Raw genomic sequence first — 18,347 nt, 5'->3', positions numbered from 1 at the left:
GTCAAATTTCTGACTGATAATGATTTTATTATATTAATAAATTGTCTACTCAATAGCCTCAGCTTGTTTAAGATGTCAACCTCAGCCTTCCTGAGAAGGTAACTATATCACAGCCATGAATTGTTGAGCCAGTCACCTTAGCGTGGTCCCCCTGAGATGGTAATTCTATCATGGTTGTGAATTGTTGACCTAGTAATATGAACTCCCTGGAGATATGCAGACTTCTTTCTCAGTGAGTAAATGGCTTTTTAAACCAGGAAGGGCTTAGAATTAAATGTAGAGATGATAAAAAATCAAACCTACTGTGTAAATAATTCTATGTTCAAAATAAGTTCGTGTGTGCTTGCCTGTATGTTTGATACTTAAAGTGTAATTTTAAAATCATTTGGCATATTGAAGAATAAATTGGACCTGTGAGGTGTATGAAAATTTAATTAAGTTTATAAATAGTATTGGAATATTTGACAACTAGACCTAATAGATTTATATGTTTAATATATATAACAACTAACAACTTTTTGTTGAGTACTTGGGAAAGATTTGCATATCAGGGACGGAAACTTGATTGGTCAGGCATACAAAGGGTGTAAAATAAAAAGAGAATATGTGAAACAAATTCAGTTAAAATGCTAATGGAATTACATTTTATAAGTTTATAAGTGAGATTATTTAACATAGTTTAGATCATTTTACCTGAGTTATTTGAACAATAATAAAAGATCCCCTCAAATCTAATTATTTTTATATAACTATAATAAATTTATAAAAAGAATAGTATACTTCTAAATTGAACTTTTAAGGCTTAAATAAAACTAAGGTTTTGGGTTTTAAATTAATAAGTCTTAAAACCCAAGATGCTGTAAATAATCTTTTGTGCTCACAGAATCTGCCCTCAAACATGAAAAAAAAAATCACATTGACACTATTGTTATCTGCATTTAACAGATGAAGAAACGGAAGCTCAGAAGGGTTAAGAAAGCTGAGTCAATGCCATGCATGTCTGGCTCTAAAGCTTATGCCCTTAACCACTGTGCATGTGGCTTCCATGACTGACCAACCCCCCCGAAAAGTCAGGTGACTTGAGGACAATTAAATAAAATTTTTTTAAGTAACTTTAAAAAATATCAAGGTCTGACTGTATGCATTATAGGTTGATTCTATAGCTAAGCAATCAATTTCAGCTTAAGGAAAGAGAATTTGCTGGCTCATATAACTGAAAAGTCTGGCTTCAGGCATGATAGCTACAGACTCAAGCCTCCTTTCTGTCCATCTGTCTGTGTTGGCTCCATTCAGGGACAGGTTTTCTTTCCCCTTGGGGTACAAGATGGCTGGAGCTCCCCCCAACTCCCCAGGCCAAAGGACAGCTAAAAAATGTGACTGCCTCTCTCCCAGTTGTTCCCACAAAAGAATCATTGATCTGATTAGGTCACAGGGTTCATTCTGGAACTAATCACTGTGGCCAGGGGAAAGTGTTGTTTTCATAGCCATGCCTGGGGCCGAAGGTCGAGCCCTGGAGTTCAGGGTGGAGGCAACTATAAGACAAACATATGCACTGAGAGTAGGGAAGGAGCGGTCCTCATTGAAAAGGGTGATTGGATGACAGGCAGCAAACATGGACGTCTATTATGTGGGCAGCCTTACCTCTCTTACTCCAAAGTTCTTGGGAATACCTCATCATATCATGCACATTTACTGCTGACATAGACTCTTCCTTTTGGCCAAGAATCACAATACTATACTATAACTTAATCCTGTGTCCTTTATTCCTCCCATGACTGCATTTTTTTTTTTTGAGACAGAGTCTCACTCTGTTGCCTGAATTAGAGTGTTGTGGCATCAGCCTAGCTCACAGCAACCTCACACTCCTGGACTCAAGCAATCCTTCTGCCTCAGCCTCCCAAGTAGCTGGGACTACAGGCATGAGCCACTATGCCTGTCTAATTTTTTCTATATATTTTTAGCTGTCCAGATCATTTCTTTCTATTTTTAGTAGAGAGGGGGTCTCGCTCTTGCTCAGGCTGGTCTCGAACTCCTGAGCTCAAACAATCTGCTCGCCTCGGCCTCCCAGAGTGCTAGGATTACAGGCGAGAGCCACCGTGCCTGGCCCCATGACTGCATTTTGAAGGCAGGAGTATCTGTCTTGCTTTTCTTCAGTGACCTACATAAAAGTTTTTTAGGGTACTTGTTTACATGAATTAAACCTAGATTACAGGAGCCTGGTATTTTTACATCAGAGAAGAAACCATGGAAAATGAAATGGGAAAGTGTTTTTAATAGGTGGTAGCTATGTAGGGTAAGGAGGGCAAGTCAAATGCACAAAACACTTACTGATGACTTCTTTGTGTTAGGCTGATCCCTGCTGGGGACAGTGTTCCAGTGGCCTTCAAAGAGCAACCATCTAGAGGAAGACACTGGGTGGAAGGTATTGGTTACTATGATTTGGTTTTGGCCCAGATCCAGGTTATTATAGATCACCATAGAGTGCTTGGTGATAGATTGAGTCCTATGGAGTTACCATCTATGATGTTGGTTGTGTTTTTATTTTTCATTTCTTGAGCATCTCTATCAAGTTTCTGACACCTGAGGTCTGGGACATGAGGATAGGAAGGTCAGAAGACTCCCAGGATAGGCCCAGGTCCTGGCTTAGGGTTACACCCATTACTCTGTTAACAGTGTAAGGAAGCTTGCCACAAATACACATTGAGATACCCACCAAGCCACAGACATAGGGGACAGACTGGGACAAGGCAGAGATGCATGCTGGCAGGCACTCAGTGAAACAGAACATTGTCTCCCAGACATGGAAAGGTTACTGGTCAGGTCCAGAGTGAGGGTGTATAGGGTGCCTGGGCTTGAGACTGTTTAATAGAGTTGCTTGCACTTTTCAGTTTTGCTGTGCAGAGGAAAGGCATCTTTTAACAAACTGCACTCACTCTGAGAATCTGACTGTGGGCATTCAGAAGCCAGGGCTTGCTTAGGAAGTGCAGGAAAACAAGAGCAGAGGTGGAAGAGGAGCCATGCAGACCCAGGAGAGAACAGCTCACGTTCCCTTTCCCTCCTACGTCCCTTCAGGGAGGGGCTGGTGAGGGAAGACAGCCACTATCACACTCCTTTCTCAGTGTATGTGGGTCTGAGATAAAGGCAGGGGTCTTCTTCTAAGGGTGAAGAGGGAAGAGCTTACCCTCTTGGCCAAACACAAACTGTTATGCTGCTATATCTGGGCTCAGGGTAGCTGCCCATCCCTGACCACTTGTATTAGTCAGGCTTCTCCAGAGAAACAGAACAAAGAGGATGGATAGATAGATAGATAGATAGACAGACAGACAGATAGATAAAAGGAGGCTTATTATGGAAATTGGTTTGTGTGATTGTAAAGGCCCAGAAGTCCTACAATATGCTATCTGCAAGCTAGAGAGCCAGAAAAGCCAGTGGTGTAATTCAGTCGAAGTTCAAAGGCCTGAGAACCATAGGAGGCGATGGTAAAACTCCTGTCCAAGGCTGACGGCCTTAGAGCAGGGAATGGGTGGGGATGGGGGAATGCTGGTGTATATCCTGGAGTCTGAAGGCCTAAGAACCAGGAGCTCCAATGTCCAAGGGAAGAGAAGATGGATGTCCTAACTCAAGAAAGGAGAGAGAGAATTCTGTCTTCCTCTGCCTTTTTGTTTCATTCAGCTGGGCTCTCAATGGATTGGATGATGTCTTTCCCATGCTAGTGTGGGTGGATCTTCTTTACTCAGTCTGCTGATCCAAATGGTAACTTCTCTGGGAACACCTGCACACACCGCCCCCCCAGAAATAATGTTTCACCAGCTATCTGGGTATCCCTTAACCCAGTCAAATTGGCAAATAAAATTAACTATCACAAGTCTACCCCTTGTCAACTTGACACCCATACACATCTCCTTAAACCACACTTAATCTCCAAATAAAGACAATAACAAGGTCGTAATTCCACCTAACATGACACAACTATCCTGCATACAACCAAAAACACACTAATCCCTTCTCAAGAAGAGAAAGTATAGTCCTTGAGTGATGTGTACTCTTCTGATATCCTGTACTTTAAATACTAAAATGTAAAATTACCAATATTTAAATACTGATATAAAGCTAATATATCTTATGTTACATGATAAAATAATAAGAATGGAAAGATAACAAAGATATTTGCTTAATATGTGTATATATCCACATAAACATTCTTAACAAAATAGGGAGAAAATACTCATGGCAATTAGTCTTCTTTTCTGTAACTGATCACATGGTTGTAGCTGTTATTTATAACTACCTTCTTCAACTACCCATTCTGTATTCCCTTTGCCTTCAGCAAGAACCTTAGCTGGTCATGGTTCTTAACCTGGGGTAGAGGGGAGGCGGTTTACCCAAATCTTCATTTGGGAAGGGTCTGGGCCATTCAGAGTTCTGCCTGGACAAGGTTGTGGTAGTTTTCCATGGACCTTAATCACAAGACATGATAACACTAAGAGATACCTTAAGGAATCTGTATTCCAGACATATTCTTCCTTACCTCCATTGTGGAGAAGTAGTCCAATTTCCCTTGGTAGTCCAGATCTATCACCCTAGCCAGCATCATATTTCCTTCTTGGCCTGTTGACTCAGAGGCATGAGGATCCCAAAGTGGTTGGGTGGCGGTCTTAAACTTCTAGTTCAGTGTAATCATTGTTGTGTCTCCTGGAGGAAGCATTCCTCCCTGTGGAACTAAAATCTCTAGGTCAGCAGAGCATAAATTTGCAGGATCAGGAAGCAAAATTTTTTTAGCAGGTCACCAGGGTAATGGTGAGTGATGCCACTCCCACTCCCATCCCTTGATTACTGGACCCATGAATCCTATGGGCTATGCGAGAAATAGTACCATATATTGGATGCTGATTCAGAGCTCTGGCAAAATTGTTTCTCCTGAGGGTAGGTCTTTATAAGAATAAAAGAATGCTCTGGCATATTACCAAATGGTTTCTTTCCCCTCCCTCTGCTGGAAGCATGAAGGGATTTTTCTCTGATATTCACTGTGAGGACCTGGTAGAACTCTGGGAGGTAAAGATCACATAAGTGTGGGAGATCCATGTAACTCAGTCCCCCTGGAGTTTTTAACTCTCAGAATTGTCCATACTGCTTCTCCAGAAATTGGTCAATTACAATTTAGGTTTTCCTCTTCTGGATTGGTTCCTGCAGAGGTTTCTGCTCAAGTATTTCATGTCTGATAACTTGTGATTCTCTATATTCACCTGTCTGTCTCTCCAATTTGTCAATTAAAAATAAATAAATAATAAATAAAATTAAAAAGAAAACTACAGACTAATATCTCTCATGAACACAGATGCAAAAATCCTCAACAAAAGTATCAGCAAACCAAACCCAATGATGTATAAAAAGAATTATACACCATGATCAAGTGGGATTTATCCCAGGTATACAAGACTGTTTCAGTATTCAAAAAATTAATTAATGTAATCTGTCACATCAATAGGCTAAAAAAGAAAAATCACATAATCATATCAATGAATGCAGAAAAAGTATTTCACAAAATCCAACATTTATTCATGATAAAAACTCTCAATAAAGTAGAAATAGAGAGGAACTTCCTCAACTTGATAAAGAACATTTACAAAAAACCTACAGCTGATATCATACTTAATGGTGAGAAATGTGAAGCTTTATTGCTAAGGCCAGGAACAAGGCAAGGATGTCCCCTTAACCACTGCTTTTCAACATCATATTGGAAGTTCTACCTTATGTAGTAAGATAAGAAAATGAAATAAAAAGTAGACTGATTAGGAAGGATGAAATTAAACTGTCCTTGTTTGAAGATGACATGATTGTCTATGCAGAAAATCTAAAAGAATCTACAAAATAACTCCTAGAACTAATAAGTGATCACAGCAAGGTTACAGGATATCAGATTAATATACAAAAGTCAATTGCTTTCCTATATGCCAGCAATGAACAAGTAGAAGCTGAAATTAAAACACACTACAGGCTGGGCATGGTGGCTCAAGCCTGTAATCCTGCACTCTGGGAGGCCGAGGCAGGAGGATTGCTTGAGCTCAGGAGTTCGAGACCAGCCTGAGCAAGAGCGAGATCCCATCTCTACTAAAAATAGAAAGAAATTAGCCAAACAACTAAACATAGAAAAAATTAGCCAGGCATGGTGGCGCATGCCTGTAGTCCCAGCTACCCTGGAGGCTGAGGCAGGAAGATCACTTGAGCCTTGGAGTCTGAGGTTGCTGTGAGCTAGGCTGACGCCACGGCACTCTAGCCAGGGCAAAAGAGTGAGACTCTATCTCAAAACAAACAAACAAACAAACAAAACAAAAAAACACACTACCATTTATGTTAACACCACCCAGAATTGAAATACTTAGGTATAAATCTAACAAAATATGTACAATATCTCATATCTTGTGGATGTGGATATCATATCACTGTGGTATTTTGTTGAATATATTTAGAAGAGTAATGTAACAGTTTTATTTTAAAATGACAATACCACATACCAGAAATTAAATCCCCTACAAATATTTGAATTGAGGATGAAAAAATTTTAATGTCAACCTAAAAATGTACAAAGAGATACAATTTTTCAAAATTCTTTTGGGGAGTATGTGAGCAAAAAAGTTTGAAGACAACTACTGTAGGAGAAAGAGAGATGATATGAGACAGTGGAGGATGACAGAACAACTGACATATGAGGCTGGGGCCAACACCACTCTCCTCTTGAGCCTTAATTCAAAATCAGGCTCTTTGTCTATGAAGCTCGTGAGACATTGGAGGCCAATCCTTTAGGAGAAGAATGAAACAAAACCAGTGAGTCCAAGAAGGAAAGAAATCCACTGCCACTGAAATACCCTTAAGTCTTTTCTTCACCCATTACTTGATGCAAAAACATGTGGGATAACTTTTGCAAGACATTGCAAAATTTATTAAGGGGAAAACTGTGACTCCCCTGCTTCCTGACAAAAACTGGGTAAAGGATAGCCCAAGAATTTAAACGGACAGGTCCTTACCAACTGTCATTTCAAAACATCACCCAGGGCCTTTGCTAAGCAGGGTGAGGGGATGGGAAGAGGCCACGGGACTTAGGTGTCTCAAATTTAAGTTTAGTTTATGTTGCTATGATTTAAATCTCTTCTTCTCCAAACTTTCTGTATAGGTTTACGTGAACCTCAGACTAGTATATCCAACTACCTACTCAATGTCTTTACTCAAATGTCTAACAGGACCTAACTCAACACATCCAAAACTAAATTCTTCATTCTAACTTCCTCACTGTTCCCCTTCTCAGTTAATGGCACTAGCAGTTATCTGGTTAATTCAGGTATCCTTTATTTCTCTGTTTCTTGAACCTGACAGGCAACCCCATCAGCAAATCCTGTAGGCTGAAATATCAAAATACATCCCCACTCTGACCACATCTACTTGTTGCTACTGCACCTGAGGTAAGCCCCCGTCACCTCTCACCTGGACAACCGCAACTGCCTCTTGATGGTCTTCTCACTTCCACGCTTGCTCCCCCCTACAGTTTACAGCAGCCAGTTGATCCTTTAAAAATGTTAATCAGATCGTGTCACCTCTCTGGCCAATATCCTCCGGTGGCTTCCCATCACCATTGAATAAAACCCAAAGTTTTCATGTGACACATGAGACCCTACATTATCCTGCCACTTCTCTGATTTCATCTACCTGTCACCCTGGTCCAGGTGCCTTGGTCTCCTTGCTGGTCCTCCAACGCACCAAACACAGTCCTTTTGAACTTAGTACTTTTGAACTTGCCTAGAAGACCCCCTTACCTCATTCAGGTCTGTGTTCAAAGGTCACTTCCTCAGGGAAGTCTCCAAATGCGCTCACCTAAAACTGTCCCCACTGCCACCTTCACAATTCATCATCCTCTCTCCTCTTAGATTGCCTTTTTTCCTTGTACCACAAGTTACCATCTGATTTACTACATATTTGTTGATTGCTTATTGTTTTTTCCCCCAGTAGAATGGAAGTTCCACAAAGGAAAATCTTTGTTTTCTTACTGCTATATCCCCAGCATCCAGGAGGTGCTCAGCAAATAAATGAAGTAAAACTAAAGAAAAGATGTGAGTTCCATGACAGGAAACAGCTTGTGCTGGGAACTCTGCGCCCGGGGATTTAGGGGACGCCAACCATCGAGCCAGAGATGACCTTAAGAATGGAAGAGATCCCTGGCAATTCACAGAGACCTTGGGAGTGAGTACCAGGCTTTCTGAAACATGTGGAAGGGAGAAGACCATGTAGCTCCAGTGGACATCTGCATTACACATACATTATTTCATTTTAATATCACAAGAGATGAAGAAGCCGCAGATGAGAAAGGCAAAGTGACTCGCCCAAGATTATTCAGCTAGGTAGCAGAACAGGAATCTAACATCAGCCCTTTCTTACTCTAGAAACCATATTCTTTCCAAGACACTGCATAGCTTAGGAGAAAGCTTGGCAAAAAGGATGTACTCAGTTAGGTAACAGTTCAAGGAACGAACAAATGCTTCATAGAGAAACGACAGTTAATTTGGTCTTTTGAGATCAATCTCATGGAGAGACCAAAGGCAGACAAGGAGAAAGGAGCCTGAACAAAAAGTTCTAGTGTAAGACAGTTAGGATGAGGAGCTGTCCAGGGAACACTGAGTGCACCTGCTTGGCTGGAGCTTTGGGTGTTGGAAGAGCATATTGGGAGATACAGTCTGCAAGGGACAGAATGTGATTAAGGAATTTGGGCTTTATCAAGAGACAGTGGGGAGCATTAGGTCACAGAGCAGTATGGTCAGAACATTGCTTTAGGAAGGTCATTCGGGGTGCCAGGGACAGGGTTACCAGATGGATTTGTTGTGGTAGTCTCAGTCAAGGGTTCCCTCCAAAGTAATCTATTCTCTTTGAACCCCTAAGAGGTTGCCGTTAAAACTTGTCCTCATCCAAATGTTCACAGAACCGCCGCTAGTTGGCAGCAGTGTGCCAAGGAATGGATAAAGCAGGCCCCCAGCTCGCAGCTTCCCCGGTCTCTCACTCCTTGGGCTGTGATCACCTGGTGGAAAACTGGAGTAGCCGGGAGGGCATTTGTGTGGAGGGAACGCCAAAGACCCAGGCGGGAAGGAGAGTGCGGAGATCAGAGGACAGAGTGGATGGATGGCAGGATATGGTTGGGGTGGGTGGGCTGGGGGCAGTGGTCAGAGATAGAGACTGATCGTGAATGACCTTGTATTTTCAGGCTAAGAAACATGGACGTTATCCTGAGGGACATGAGGACCCAGGGAAGGTTTCTGAGTAGGAAAGAGACCTGAATAGATTTGCGTTTTAGAAATATCACCAACATTGCAGTGTGGAGAACGAGGGGAAGGACACAGGAAGCAGAGAGAACAGTGACACAGCTGTTGCAGTGATTCCAGGAAGGACTGAGTGACCAGAACCAGGGCCAGCAATTGCAATGGACAGAGGGGTCAGGTTTTTAGGAAGCTTAAGAAATAAAAATCATAGAATGAGTAAGGGATCATTAAAAATGCAGTTGGGACAGAAGAGAATGAATATTCTTTCCCTATTATTAAATTTGCCTTCCGAAGTGTTGGATTTTTCTGCTGAAACCGCACTGGAAGAACTCAGTTTTCAGAACTTCTTTGAGCCTCAATTCTAGGTCATTCATTCCATAATCCTGACCAGAGCCTGTGGTTGGAGCTGGGGACCAGGGAATGGCTTAGCCCTGTTCCTCCAGCAGTTGCCTCCCCAGTCGGGTGGAAGGACAGTCAGTTCCAGTACGGTCTGGAGAGCCCTTGGAGGGAGGAAATACAAAACGCTGTGGAGCCCAGCGGGGAACCTGATCCAGAAGGCTTGCAGGGAGGAGACTTTTGAGCCTAAGACTTCAGATAAAAGGTCTCACAAAACTGTCAGTGAGCGACCTAAGCACTGGTGGGGAAAGAAGGCGGCCCAGAGAGCAGCCCCGATACCTGTTTACCCCTTTTCGTCAGAAACCGTAGACATCACCCTACGGGGGGATACGGACCCGGGCGAGCTACAGTCCCCAGGATGTCTGGCGCTAGGCGAGTCGCCGGCCCCGCTTCCCGCAGTAAACTGCACCTCCCAGGAGGGGTCGGTTGCTGGTCCCTAAGGGCTCGCCCGGGGCCGCCGGGCTTGGGAGCTGGAGGCGTGGGCCCGCCCCTCGCCCCCAACAGCGCATGCCTGATTGGTGCAGACCCGGCCTAGCCCCGCCTCCCCGCTGGCGTATCCGCGCGCCACGGCCGCCCCTGCCGGGGGCGCCGCTGAGGGGTTTGGGGAGGATGTCCGGTCTAACTGTACCCCAGATCGCCCACTCCGGGGTGGACTGCGGCTCCTAGGGAAAAGGAGTCCGTGGACCGGGCGCTCCGCCGAAGCGCCCTGGAACACGGCTGGGGCGGGCTGGGGCCTGCGCCTGCGCATCACTTCACAGTTTGGGAAATGGCGGCGCTTGGGGACGTGGATGCGGCTCAGGGCGGCAGGGAGCTGCGAGTGGGTCTTCGGGCCTCTTCGGACCGGGTCTGGCCCCCTGGGCAGGGGCGGGGCGCCGGGGGGCGGGGCCTGGGTTCCGCCCGGCCCCGCCGGCCTTGGGGTCCTCGGGCGCGGAGGGAGCTCCGCGCGCCATCTGCTTTGTGGCCCTCAGGTGGCGGCCTCCCGCGCGCTGCGCCCACCCATCCCCGCACCCCTCGGGCGTCGGTTTCCCCTCCGACCCGGTGGGAACAGCCCCTGGGTAGCGCCATAGGATTAAGGGCCCAGACTGCACCCTTGGCAGCCTGGGCCCCTGACTCGCGCTGTCCCTCGGGGGGCCTCCCTCGTCCGTGAAGCTTAAGGAGATAACTCCTTTCAACAGAAGCCTTTTGGGAACACAAGATAAGGCTTCCTCTCACCTGGCCCCAGTCCTTCATAGGTTAACCGCCTTGTCCCCAGGCTCAGACGACCTCCTCCTTCATCTGAGATGAAGATGGATGTCCTCATAGTTTCTTTGTTCCTGGTGTTAATCCGCATAGGCATTTCCATTTACTAACTACTTATTTTCCCTTAACCCCCCCCTCCTTACAACCCCTCTTCATGCCAAGATTTTCTAGTTTTGTTGGTCCAATTATGAAGGCAGATTTCCCCCGGATTTTGTCAGCTGAGCCTCTTGAGACAAATATCCTTGGTGTTTTATTTCATCAAGTATTTTCTGAGTGCCTGCTGTGTACCAAACGCTGTATTGAATACTGCTAAGGAACCTTATGAACTAACTATCTTCTTTCCTTGAAATTCAGACTAGTGGGAAAATTTGGCTTGCAATAAACATTGGAAGGGTAAAGTGCCACAGGAAAGGAACAGATGAGTGTTCTTGAAATTCAGGGAGTAGGAGGAGCAGCTGATGTCTTTAGAGAGGAGGCAGTAGTATATAAGCTGGAACCAGAGGGGGCAATTCCAAATGAAATGGATACAAAGCAGCTTGACAGCTCAGTGGGCGTATACCAAGGAACATGGTTCATTTTGTTTGTGTGTGTGGATGTGTCTGTATCGGGGGCAGTTAATGGGTAAGGGGTGGTATAGTATAATTGTTAAAAGCAGGGATTTTAGCATATTTGCTCTGAGACTTCAGGCACATAACCTCTTTGAGCCTGTCAAATATAGTACCTACTTCACATTCAAAATAGTACATATCAAGCCTGAGGATCAAGGTTGGCACACAGCTACCATTTTTTGAACACTATCAAATATTATGTGATAGAAATACTTTGGATGCCAAGATAAAGAATTGAGATATTCTCTGGGCAATAGGAATCAAACATTTTTAAGCAATAGAGGGCACGGATCAGAGGTGCTTGGAAGGGACTGGATCCTGCCAAAGTCTAAAGCCTCTGCAGTGGTTGCAACCCCTTCTTCCCTCAGTCCCATCCAAACCTCCCTACCCTCAATCCACAAGCATTTCAAAACCATATTTCTAAAAACCAGCCATTTATATCTGTTTAGGTAAGTTACAGGAGTGAGGTGGTGTATTTACAAGTTTGTCCAGATATACTATAACTTAGTGTCTGTATTTAATATTGACAACCAAAAAAATATATAAATATCTTCCATCTATACACAGCAGGGCAGGAGTGTCCGTGTCTTCTTGAGCAGTGAGTTCTCAGCCTCCTATAGGCCCTCCTCTCATGGCGATAGTCTGGCCCTCAGTGCAAAGGAGACTAGAACCTGGCAGCCCAGTCTGGCCCTTCCCCTCTCCTCCTTGCACTCACAGTGCTCCCAACTGGTCTCAGGCAAGGAAAGGTTAATTTGAGTGGCTGGGTAGGAAGAGATGGGAATGGGCGAATCCTAATGGAGCCTAACCCCCAGGGCAGGGAGATCCCGGCCTGCAGAAGGGGTGGCCACAGCCACCTCCTGGGGTAGAAGCCTCGTAGTTCGTAGTTCGATTAGTGTGTCCTTGGGTCATAGGTCCAGCCCTACATATTAGCTTGGTGAAGAAGGCAAGTGTCTGGACAGGGCTTGGTCCCCACCCTCAGGTTCTGAGCCATTCAGGGTGAAGCCTGGGGTGTGGGTACAGGAGACTCAGGCTGATAAAAAAATAGTAACAAAATCAGTAATAAAAAAATTATAAAATCTGTTGCTTGTCTGAATAGACTTGAGCAACAGTCTTGCTTTTGTTAAAATCCTGGAGCCATTAAGGTCCTGAATATTCTTCTGGACATCACTGCTGGCTGAAGAAAAGAGCCCCAGGCCCGGCTTGGCTGAGATCTGTCAGTTTGAAAGTCTCATCCAGCTGCCTGTGCCCCCAAGAGCTCCCTGGGGCTGCTGAGAACAGGCCGGGCTGGTGGTGTGGGGTGCCTCACACTTGGGAATCAGCTCCCAGGGGGTGGAACAGCTCCTCGGGTGTCTTGTCACTGTGGCTGGCTCCCCCCTGCCGGAAGCCAGAAGCAATCTCATCGAAGGTCCGGCCTTTAGTCTCAGGAACTTTGAAGTAGGTGAAGATGAAGAACAGAACCAGGAGGACAGTGAAGATAATGAAGACGTAGGGACCACACAGTTGCTGAAAGACACACGGACACATTCGGTTGGAATCACGACCCTACATCCTGGCTGCTGGACTCAGGATAGGTTACTTTATGTCTGGGCCTTTGATCTGAAATAGGGAACACCCACTTACTCCCCAGGGATGCCATGATCATTAAATGAGGCTGTGCTTGCACCTGGCATGGAACAGGTTTGAGGGGCACCATTCAAAGCTAAGGAGAGAACCCCGGAGTTGAGCTCGGTGTTCTTAGCCGTTTAACCTGGACTTCTGAGCCTCAATTTCCCCCTCAGTATGATTCCTAATGAGAATGCTGGGAGAGCACTTTTCACAGTACTCGGGGGCATGCATGCAGGTGAGAAATGGTGAGTACGGAGACAAGGAGGGTTCTCACCTCCAAATACTGGAAGCACATGCCCACAATGAAATTTGAGGTCCAGTTGGAGAAGCCAGCGACAGCAATGGCAGCAGGACGAGGACCCTGGCTGAAGAGTTCAGCCACAATGAACCATGGGATGGGGCCAGGGCCCACTTCAAAGAAGGCCACAAAGCCGAAGATGGCCACGATGCTCAGATAGGACATCCAGGGAAGCTGCTCCTGTTAAGGATGGAGAGGGGGGAAAGTCAGACGGGGTTGTGATGGATCCTCAGAGGAACCAAGCGCACAGGCAGCATGGAGCAAGGCTATGTACACGCTCTAGGCTGGAAGGCAGTAGGCCTGGGGCTGATCCTGGACTTGCTGTGTACCCTGGTCACCCTGTGTTGGGTCCCACTTTCCTCCTCTGAACAGAATGATTTAAGTCTGGCAGGGTGGTTGCAAGCTTGAGAGAAGTAACGGGTTGTGCGTGCAGGAGGTGCTGAGAGGCCCCCATGGTCCCCTGGGTGTAGCTGCAGAGCAGTCTGCTTGTGGCAGGAGGATGTAGAAGAATGTTCCTTGGTGAGGGGTGGATTCATATTTCAAGGCTTGTAAGGTGTGACACGGAGTAGGCACTAGATTTATGGTTCTGTATATAACCGTTCTCCTTGAGGAGGCCACAGGAGAAAAGTTATGGACTCTGGCTCAGATCTCAGATCTGCTGCTCATCACTTGCTGCATGCTGGACCTCTCGGCAACCGCCAGGCTTTCCAAGCCTAGGTTCACCTATAAAATGATTAATGGTGCTTTCCTTGCCAAGAAAGAAATTTAGTTCATAAGCGTGATGACCGAGTTTTCACGTGCATGTGCGAGATTTGCCTTCCTCAAACCTTGTCACAACATCAGCAAGTTACAATGTCAGCATGTTACCCATCTGACGTGGAAGAAAAAGAAAGGACAAACGAGTGTTTGTGCTTGTGAGTGCCTGGCACAGGGTTAACACAGTGGTGACGGTCACAGGCTTGGAGCCAGCAGACCTGAAGTTGATTCCTGGCTTCATCCCTTATCCGACATGTCACTAACTTCCCTGGGACTTAGGTTTCTTCACCCATAAAATGAGAATAATAACTCCACCTGCTGTGTCGTGAGAATTGAGTGACACAAGGCATGTTTCTGCACCTCTGTGGTGAGGATGGTAACGCTTTCCAGGACTGTTTCCATGGTGAATTGAGGCTACAGATAAAGACTTTGGAAGGTTTAATATTGGGCAAGGCAATTCCCTGGGGAGATGAGAGTTTGGGGTCTAGCGCCAAAGGTTCCGTGTTGAGAAACCACCGAGCAGGGCAGAGCAAGTTCAAGACAGGATGTGAGTGGGATGGAAGGAGACAACCTCGGGAGCCAGAAAGTCAGGTCAAAGCAGAACCAGGGCGAGTGCACCCACCTGGCCTGCTTTGGGATCTGAAGCCCAGGTGAACAGCCGCTGCCCCCCACCCCACCCCCACCTTGTCCCCTAGAGCGTGGCAACTCACCAGCAGTGCCAGCGCAATGGTCATGAGCACGGCACAGCCCGCCATGCCAGCCAGGCCTATGAGGTGCAGGGTCCGCCGGCCAGCTCGCTCCACCACAAACAGCTGTGGGCAGAAAAAGAGTCAGCACCACCACCCCTGCCTGGTGCCCCTCTGAACCTACCCACGCAGAGGCCCGCCCCCGTGGCCAGGAAAGCCACTTGCACTGCAGAGACCAGTGGAGAAGACAGTAGTATCGCCTTCTCCCTGGGGCTTGGCTTGGGGGCCAGAGAGAGGGCAAGGGGCACAGAGCTGGCCCCAGAGCCTGACAGCAGTACAGGGGCAAGAGGTGGCCCTAGAGAGCCAGAGAGCTGAGCATCCTGGCTGTGAGCTTGGGCAAGCCTTTTCCATTTCACTTCTCTGAGCATTCATGCCAGCTGTGTGACGTGAGAAGTGAACCTCACAGGTCGTTGAGAATGAAAGGAGAAGGCATGTATGGAGACGTGACAAATGCCTGGCTCCCAGCAAATGCTGCCACTCTGCCCTGAGGCCCTGAGCTGGACCCCGGCTGCTGCCTGGCAGCAAGCAAAGACTCACCGACACGACGGTGAAGGCCGTGTTGAAGATGCCGGAGCCGATGGTGGCGTACACAGGCTGCTGCACCCCCGCCTTCTCGAAGATGCTGGTGGAGTAATAGAAGACCTGCCAGGTAGAGAGACTGTTGGGGCTCAGCTGGGCACTGTGGCCCTTCCCTGCCTCTGCACCAGTGGGCGTGGGACCCAGGGTGAGTAAGGAGTACAGGGGACAAGCACTTCTCAGGCCAAGGGACGCTGCCCTGCAGTGACCTGCAGCTCTGGTTCTAAAGGGAAGCTTCTCCTTTGGTGGGCACATATATGTTGTTTTAAGTTTGGGATTTGTTCGTAGCCCACACTTGACCACAGGGCTTGGCTGGGACTCACAGCGTTGATGCCCGACAGCTGCTGGGACAGCTGCAGCACCACGGCGATGAGGATGGGCTGGCGATAGGCGGGCGAGCGGAACAGCTCCAGGATGGTGACCTTCTTCTCCCGCATCATCTGCCGGCTCTCCTCCTTCATCTCCTGCAGGTCATGGGTCACGTCGGCTGTCCCGCGCAGCTTCTTCAGCACTGGAGGGACCGGAGGGAAGGAGAGGGGTGCTCAGAGTGGGAAGCAGGCCGGGGCTCGGGCAGCAGGGAGGAGGGCAGGGCTCTGCCCGTACCACTCTTGGCCCGGTTCTCTTCGTTGCGGTTGATGAGCAGGAAGCGGGGGCTCTCGGGGCAGAAGGGCAGCACGATGCACTGCAGCAGGGCTGGGATGAAAATGATGCTCAGCAGCAGGGGCCACAGGTCCTCGTTGCCCATGATGGAGTCCAGGCCGAACACCTGGGGGAAGCAGGGGCTGTGAGCGTCCCGCCAGAGGGGCTGTCCTGCTTTGTGTCGGCTGCTGCTTCTGGAGGCTCCTCCACTAACCTCTCTGAACCCCGGTTTCCTCGTCTGTCGTGTGGGGAAAGCAGGACCTACCTCACAGCATTACTGGGAGGGCAAGTGGCAAGGCTGTGAATGTGTCTAGCACAGAGAGTGGGGCTGCTACGCTGCCACGGGGGTGGGGACGGGGAATCCTTGTGCAGAAAGGGCAGTGTGCATCCAGGCACAGCAGCACGCGGCAAGGGAGAGCCGGCACGTGTAGGGAACAGTGGGGTCCCTGTGGTCGGATGCCCAGAGTGAGAGGAAAGGGGATAAGGAGGGTGGGGGAATCTTGCTCTTCTGCTGGGGAAGCCTGGGAGGTCTGGGGGGGGTGGTGTGTTCCTGGACCTGTGTACCTGGGGCTCACAGGGCTGTGGAAGCCGGGTGCAAGTCTAGTCAGAGAAGCTCTGCCCTGCAGGACAGGCCCGACAGCCGTGGAAGCCGGGGGTGTGGCAGTGCCAGGCAAGCAGCCGCAGCTCACCTGGGCGATGAGGATGCCGATGACGATGCCCAGCTGGTGCAGGGTGCCCAGGGCCCCACGAAGGGCCGTGGGGGACACCTCCCCCACGTACATGGGCACAAAGCCTGTGGTCAGGCCGCAGTACACCCCGATAATGAAGCGGCCCAGGATCAGCATCTCAAAGGACTTGCCCAGCTTGGAGAAGCCCATGAGCACAGCGGACAGGAAGGCCAGCAGGTTCATCATCAGCATGGAGTTCCGCCTGGGGAGGGGTCGCAGGTCAGGCGGGTGCCCCTCAGGCTCCCCAGGGGCTGGGTCACAGGTGAATCCCTGGAGCAGGCAGGGGAGTCTCCCCCACCTCCCACCCGCATCTGGGATGCCCTGGGCAGGGCCAGGGCCCTTCCTGCTCACCGGCCAAAGCGGTTAACAAACAGGCCCACAGAGAAGGAGCCAATCATGCCCCCGACGGAGAAGATGGCCACCGAGAGGGACCAGAGTGTGGTGAGCGTGGTGGGCAGGATGCGCTCCCCATATCGTTGGATCCACGTCTGGTTGTAGAACTCCTCGATCACCTGCAGGGGAGAAGCAGTCGGGGTGAGCAAGCCCCCAGGGCCGTCTTCCTCCTCCCCTTCACCCCTCCCTCAGGGGGCCGTTTCACAAGACGCTGGACAGGACCCAGGCCTGGCTCTGCCACAGACTCACGGCATCTCACCGCATGTTCTTCTTCCTTTTTTTTTTTTTTTTTAAGAGATGGAGTCTCACTCTGTCACCCAGGCTAGAGTGCAGTGGCATGATGATCGTTGAGAGCTCACTGCAACCTTGAACTCCCGGGCTCAAGCAATCCTCCTGCCTTAGCTTCCCGAGTGGCTGGGACTACAGGTGTGTGCCACCATGCCCGGCTAATTTTTCTATTTTTAGTAGAGAACAGGGTCTCGCTATGTTGCTCAGGCTGGTATTGAACTCCTGCCATCAAACGATCCTCCTGCCTCAGCTCCCCAAGGTGCCACCATGCCTGGCCATGTTCTTGAGCCAAGCCCCTCCCTTTTTGTGGGCCTCAGTTTCCCAAGGTGAGAAGCGGGGGGTTGGGCTCCACCTCAGAGCCCACCAGCTCTCCCACTCCCCAGGGTGTGATTTCATAGGCTACACAGGACTTGCTGGGGATGATGGCAAGTGACCAACAGTGGAAGTTCATGCACAGAACGGAGAGGGGTACAGAGAGAAAAGGATTCTTTCCATCTGCTCCTTTTCTCTTTTCCTGTGTCCCAAGGCCCCAGGTGGGGCCCAGCTCTGCCAAGCCACCAGGCCCTTCCCCCACACTCCTGCTGTGGAGGAAGCACGGCTGGATGGACGGGTTCTGCCATCCAGGAAGTGCAGACTCCCTGACTTTGCTCTCAGGGTCTGGGGTGACAAACTCACACACACCACCTTTCAGAAGTGCTCTCGAGACTCGTGCTGCTGCTCTCTGTCCCCAGGCCCAGCTGCCTCACAGTGGCCTGGGAGCGCCACCTTGAAGGACCTGT

The 18,347-nt window shown here is 48.5% G+C and overlaps 1 protein-coding gene, 1 long non-coding RNA gene and 1 pseudogene across 2 annotated transcripts in view; 1 reads left to right on the top strand and 2 right to left on the bottom strand.

The window, feature by feature from the left end:
* Window positions 1-6,552: 6,552 nt before the first annotated feature.
* Window positions 6,553-10,140, bottom strand: LOC123634269. Its single transcript, XR_006733880.1, has 3 exons — window positions 10,028-10,140; window positions 7,477-7,557; window positions 6,553-6,795 (listed from the first exon to the last, which is right to left on the bottom strand). It is a non-coding gene; the product is annotated as an uncharacterized LOC123634269 (long non-coding RNA).
* Window positions 10,141-11,956: 1,816 nt separating this feature from the next.
* The window catches only part of SLC2A1 (solute carrier family 2 member 1), a 30,112-nt gene continuing 23,721 nt past the window's right edge, over window positions 11,957-18,347 (bottom strand). The window contains exons 3-10 of the mRNA XM_045545688.1: window positions 17,239-17,399; window positions 16,849-17,089; window positions 16,124-16,286; window positions 15,844-16,031; window positions 15,482-15,586; window positions 14,909-15,010; window positions 13,419-13,622; window positions 11,957-13,042 (exon numbers count right to left, since the gene is read on the bottom strand). Of these exons, the coding sequence (XP_045401644.1) occupies window positions 12,842-13,042; window positions 13,419-13,622; window positions 14,909-15,010; window positions 15,482-15,586; window positions 15,844-16,031; window positions 16,124-16,286; window positions 16,849-17,089; window positions 17,239-17,399 (1,365 nt within the window). The 3' untranslated portion in view covers window positions 11,957-12,841. The remainder of the gene's footprint in view (window positions 13,043-13,418; window positions 13,623-14,908; window positions 15,011-15,481; window positions 15,587-15,843; window positions 16,032-16,123; window positions 16,287-16,848; window positions 17,090-17,238; window positions 17,400-18,347) is intronic.
* LOC123636325 lies at window positions 14,206-14,319 on the top strand (annotated as a pseudogene).

This window comes from Lemur catta, chromosome 3, assembly GCF_020740605.2.
Source record: "Lemur catta isolate mLemCat1 chromosome 3, mLemCat1.pri, whole genome shotgun sequence".
Lineage (NCBI taxonomy): Eukaryota > Metazoa > Chordata > Mammalia > Primates > Lemuridae > Lemur > Lemur catta.
The sequence above is the reverse complement of the archived record's forward strand: the minus strand, read 5'-3'. Positions and strand labels throughout refer to the sequence as shown.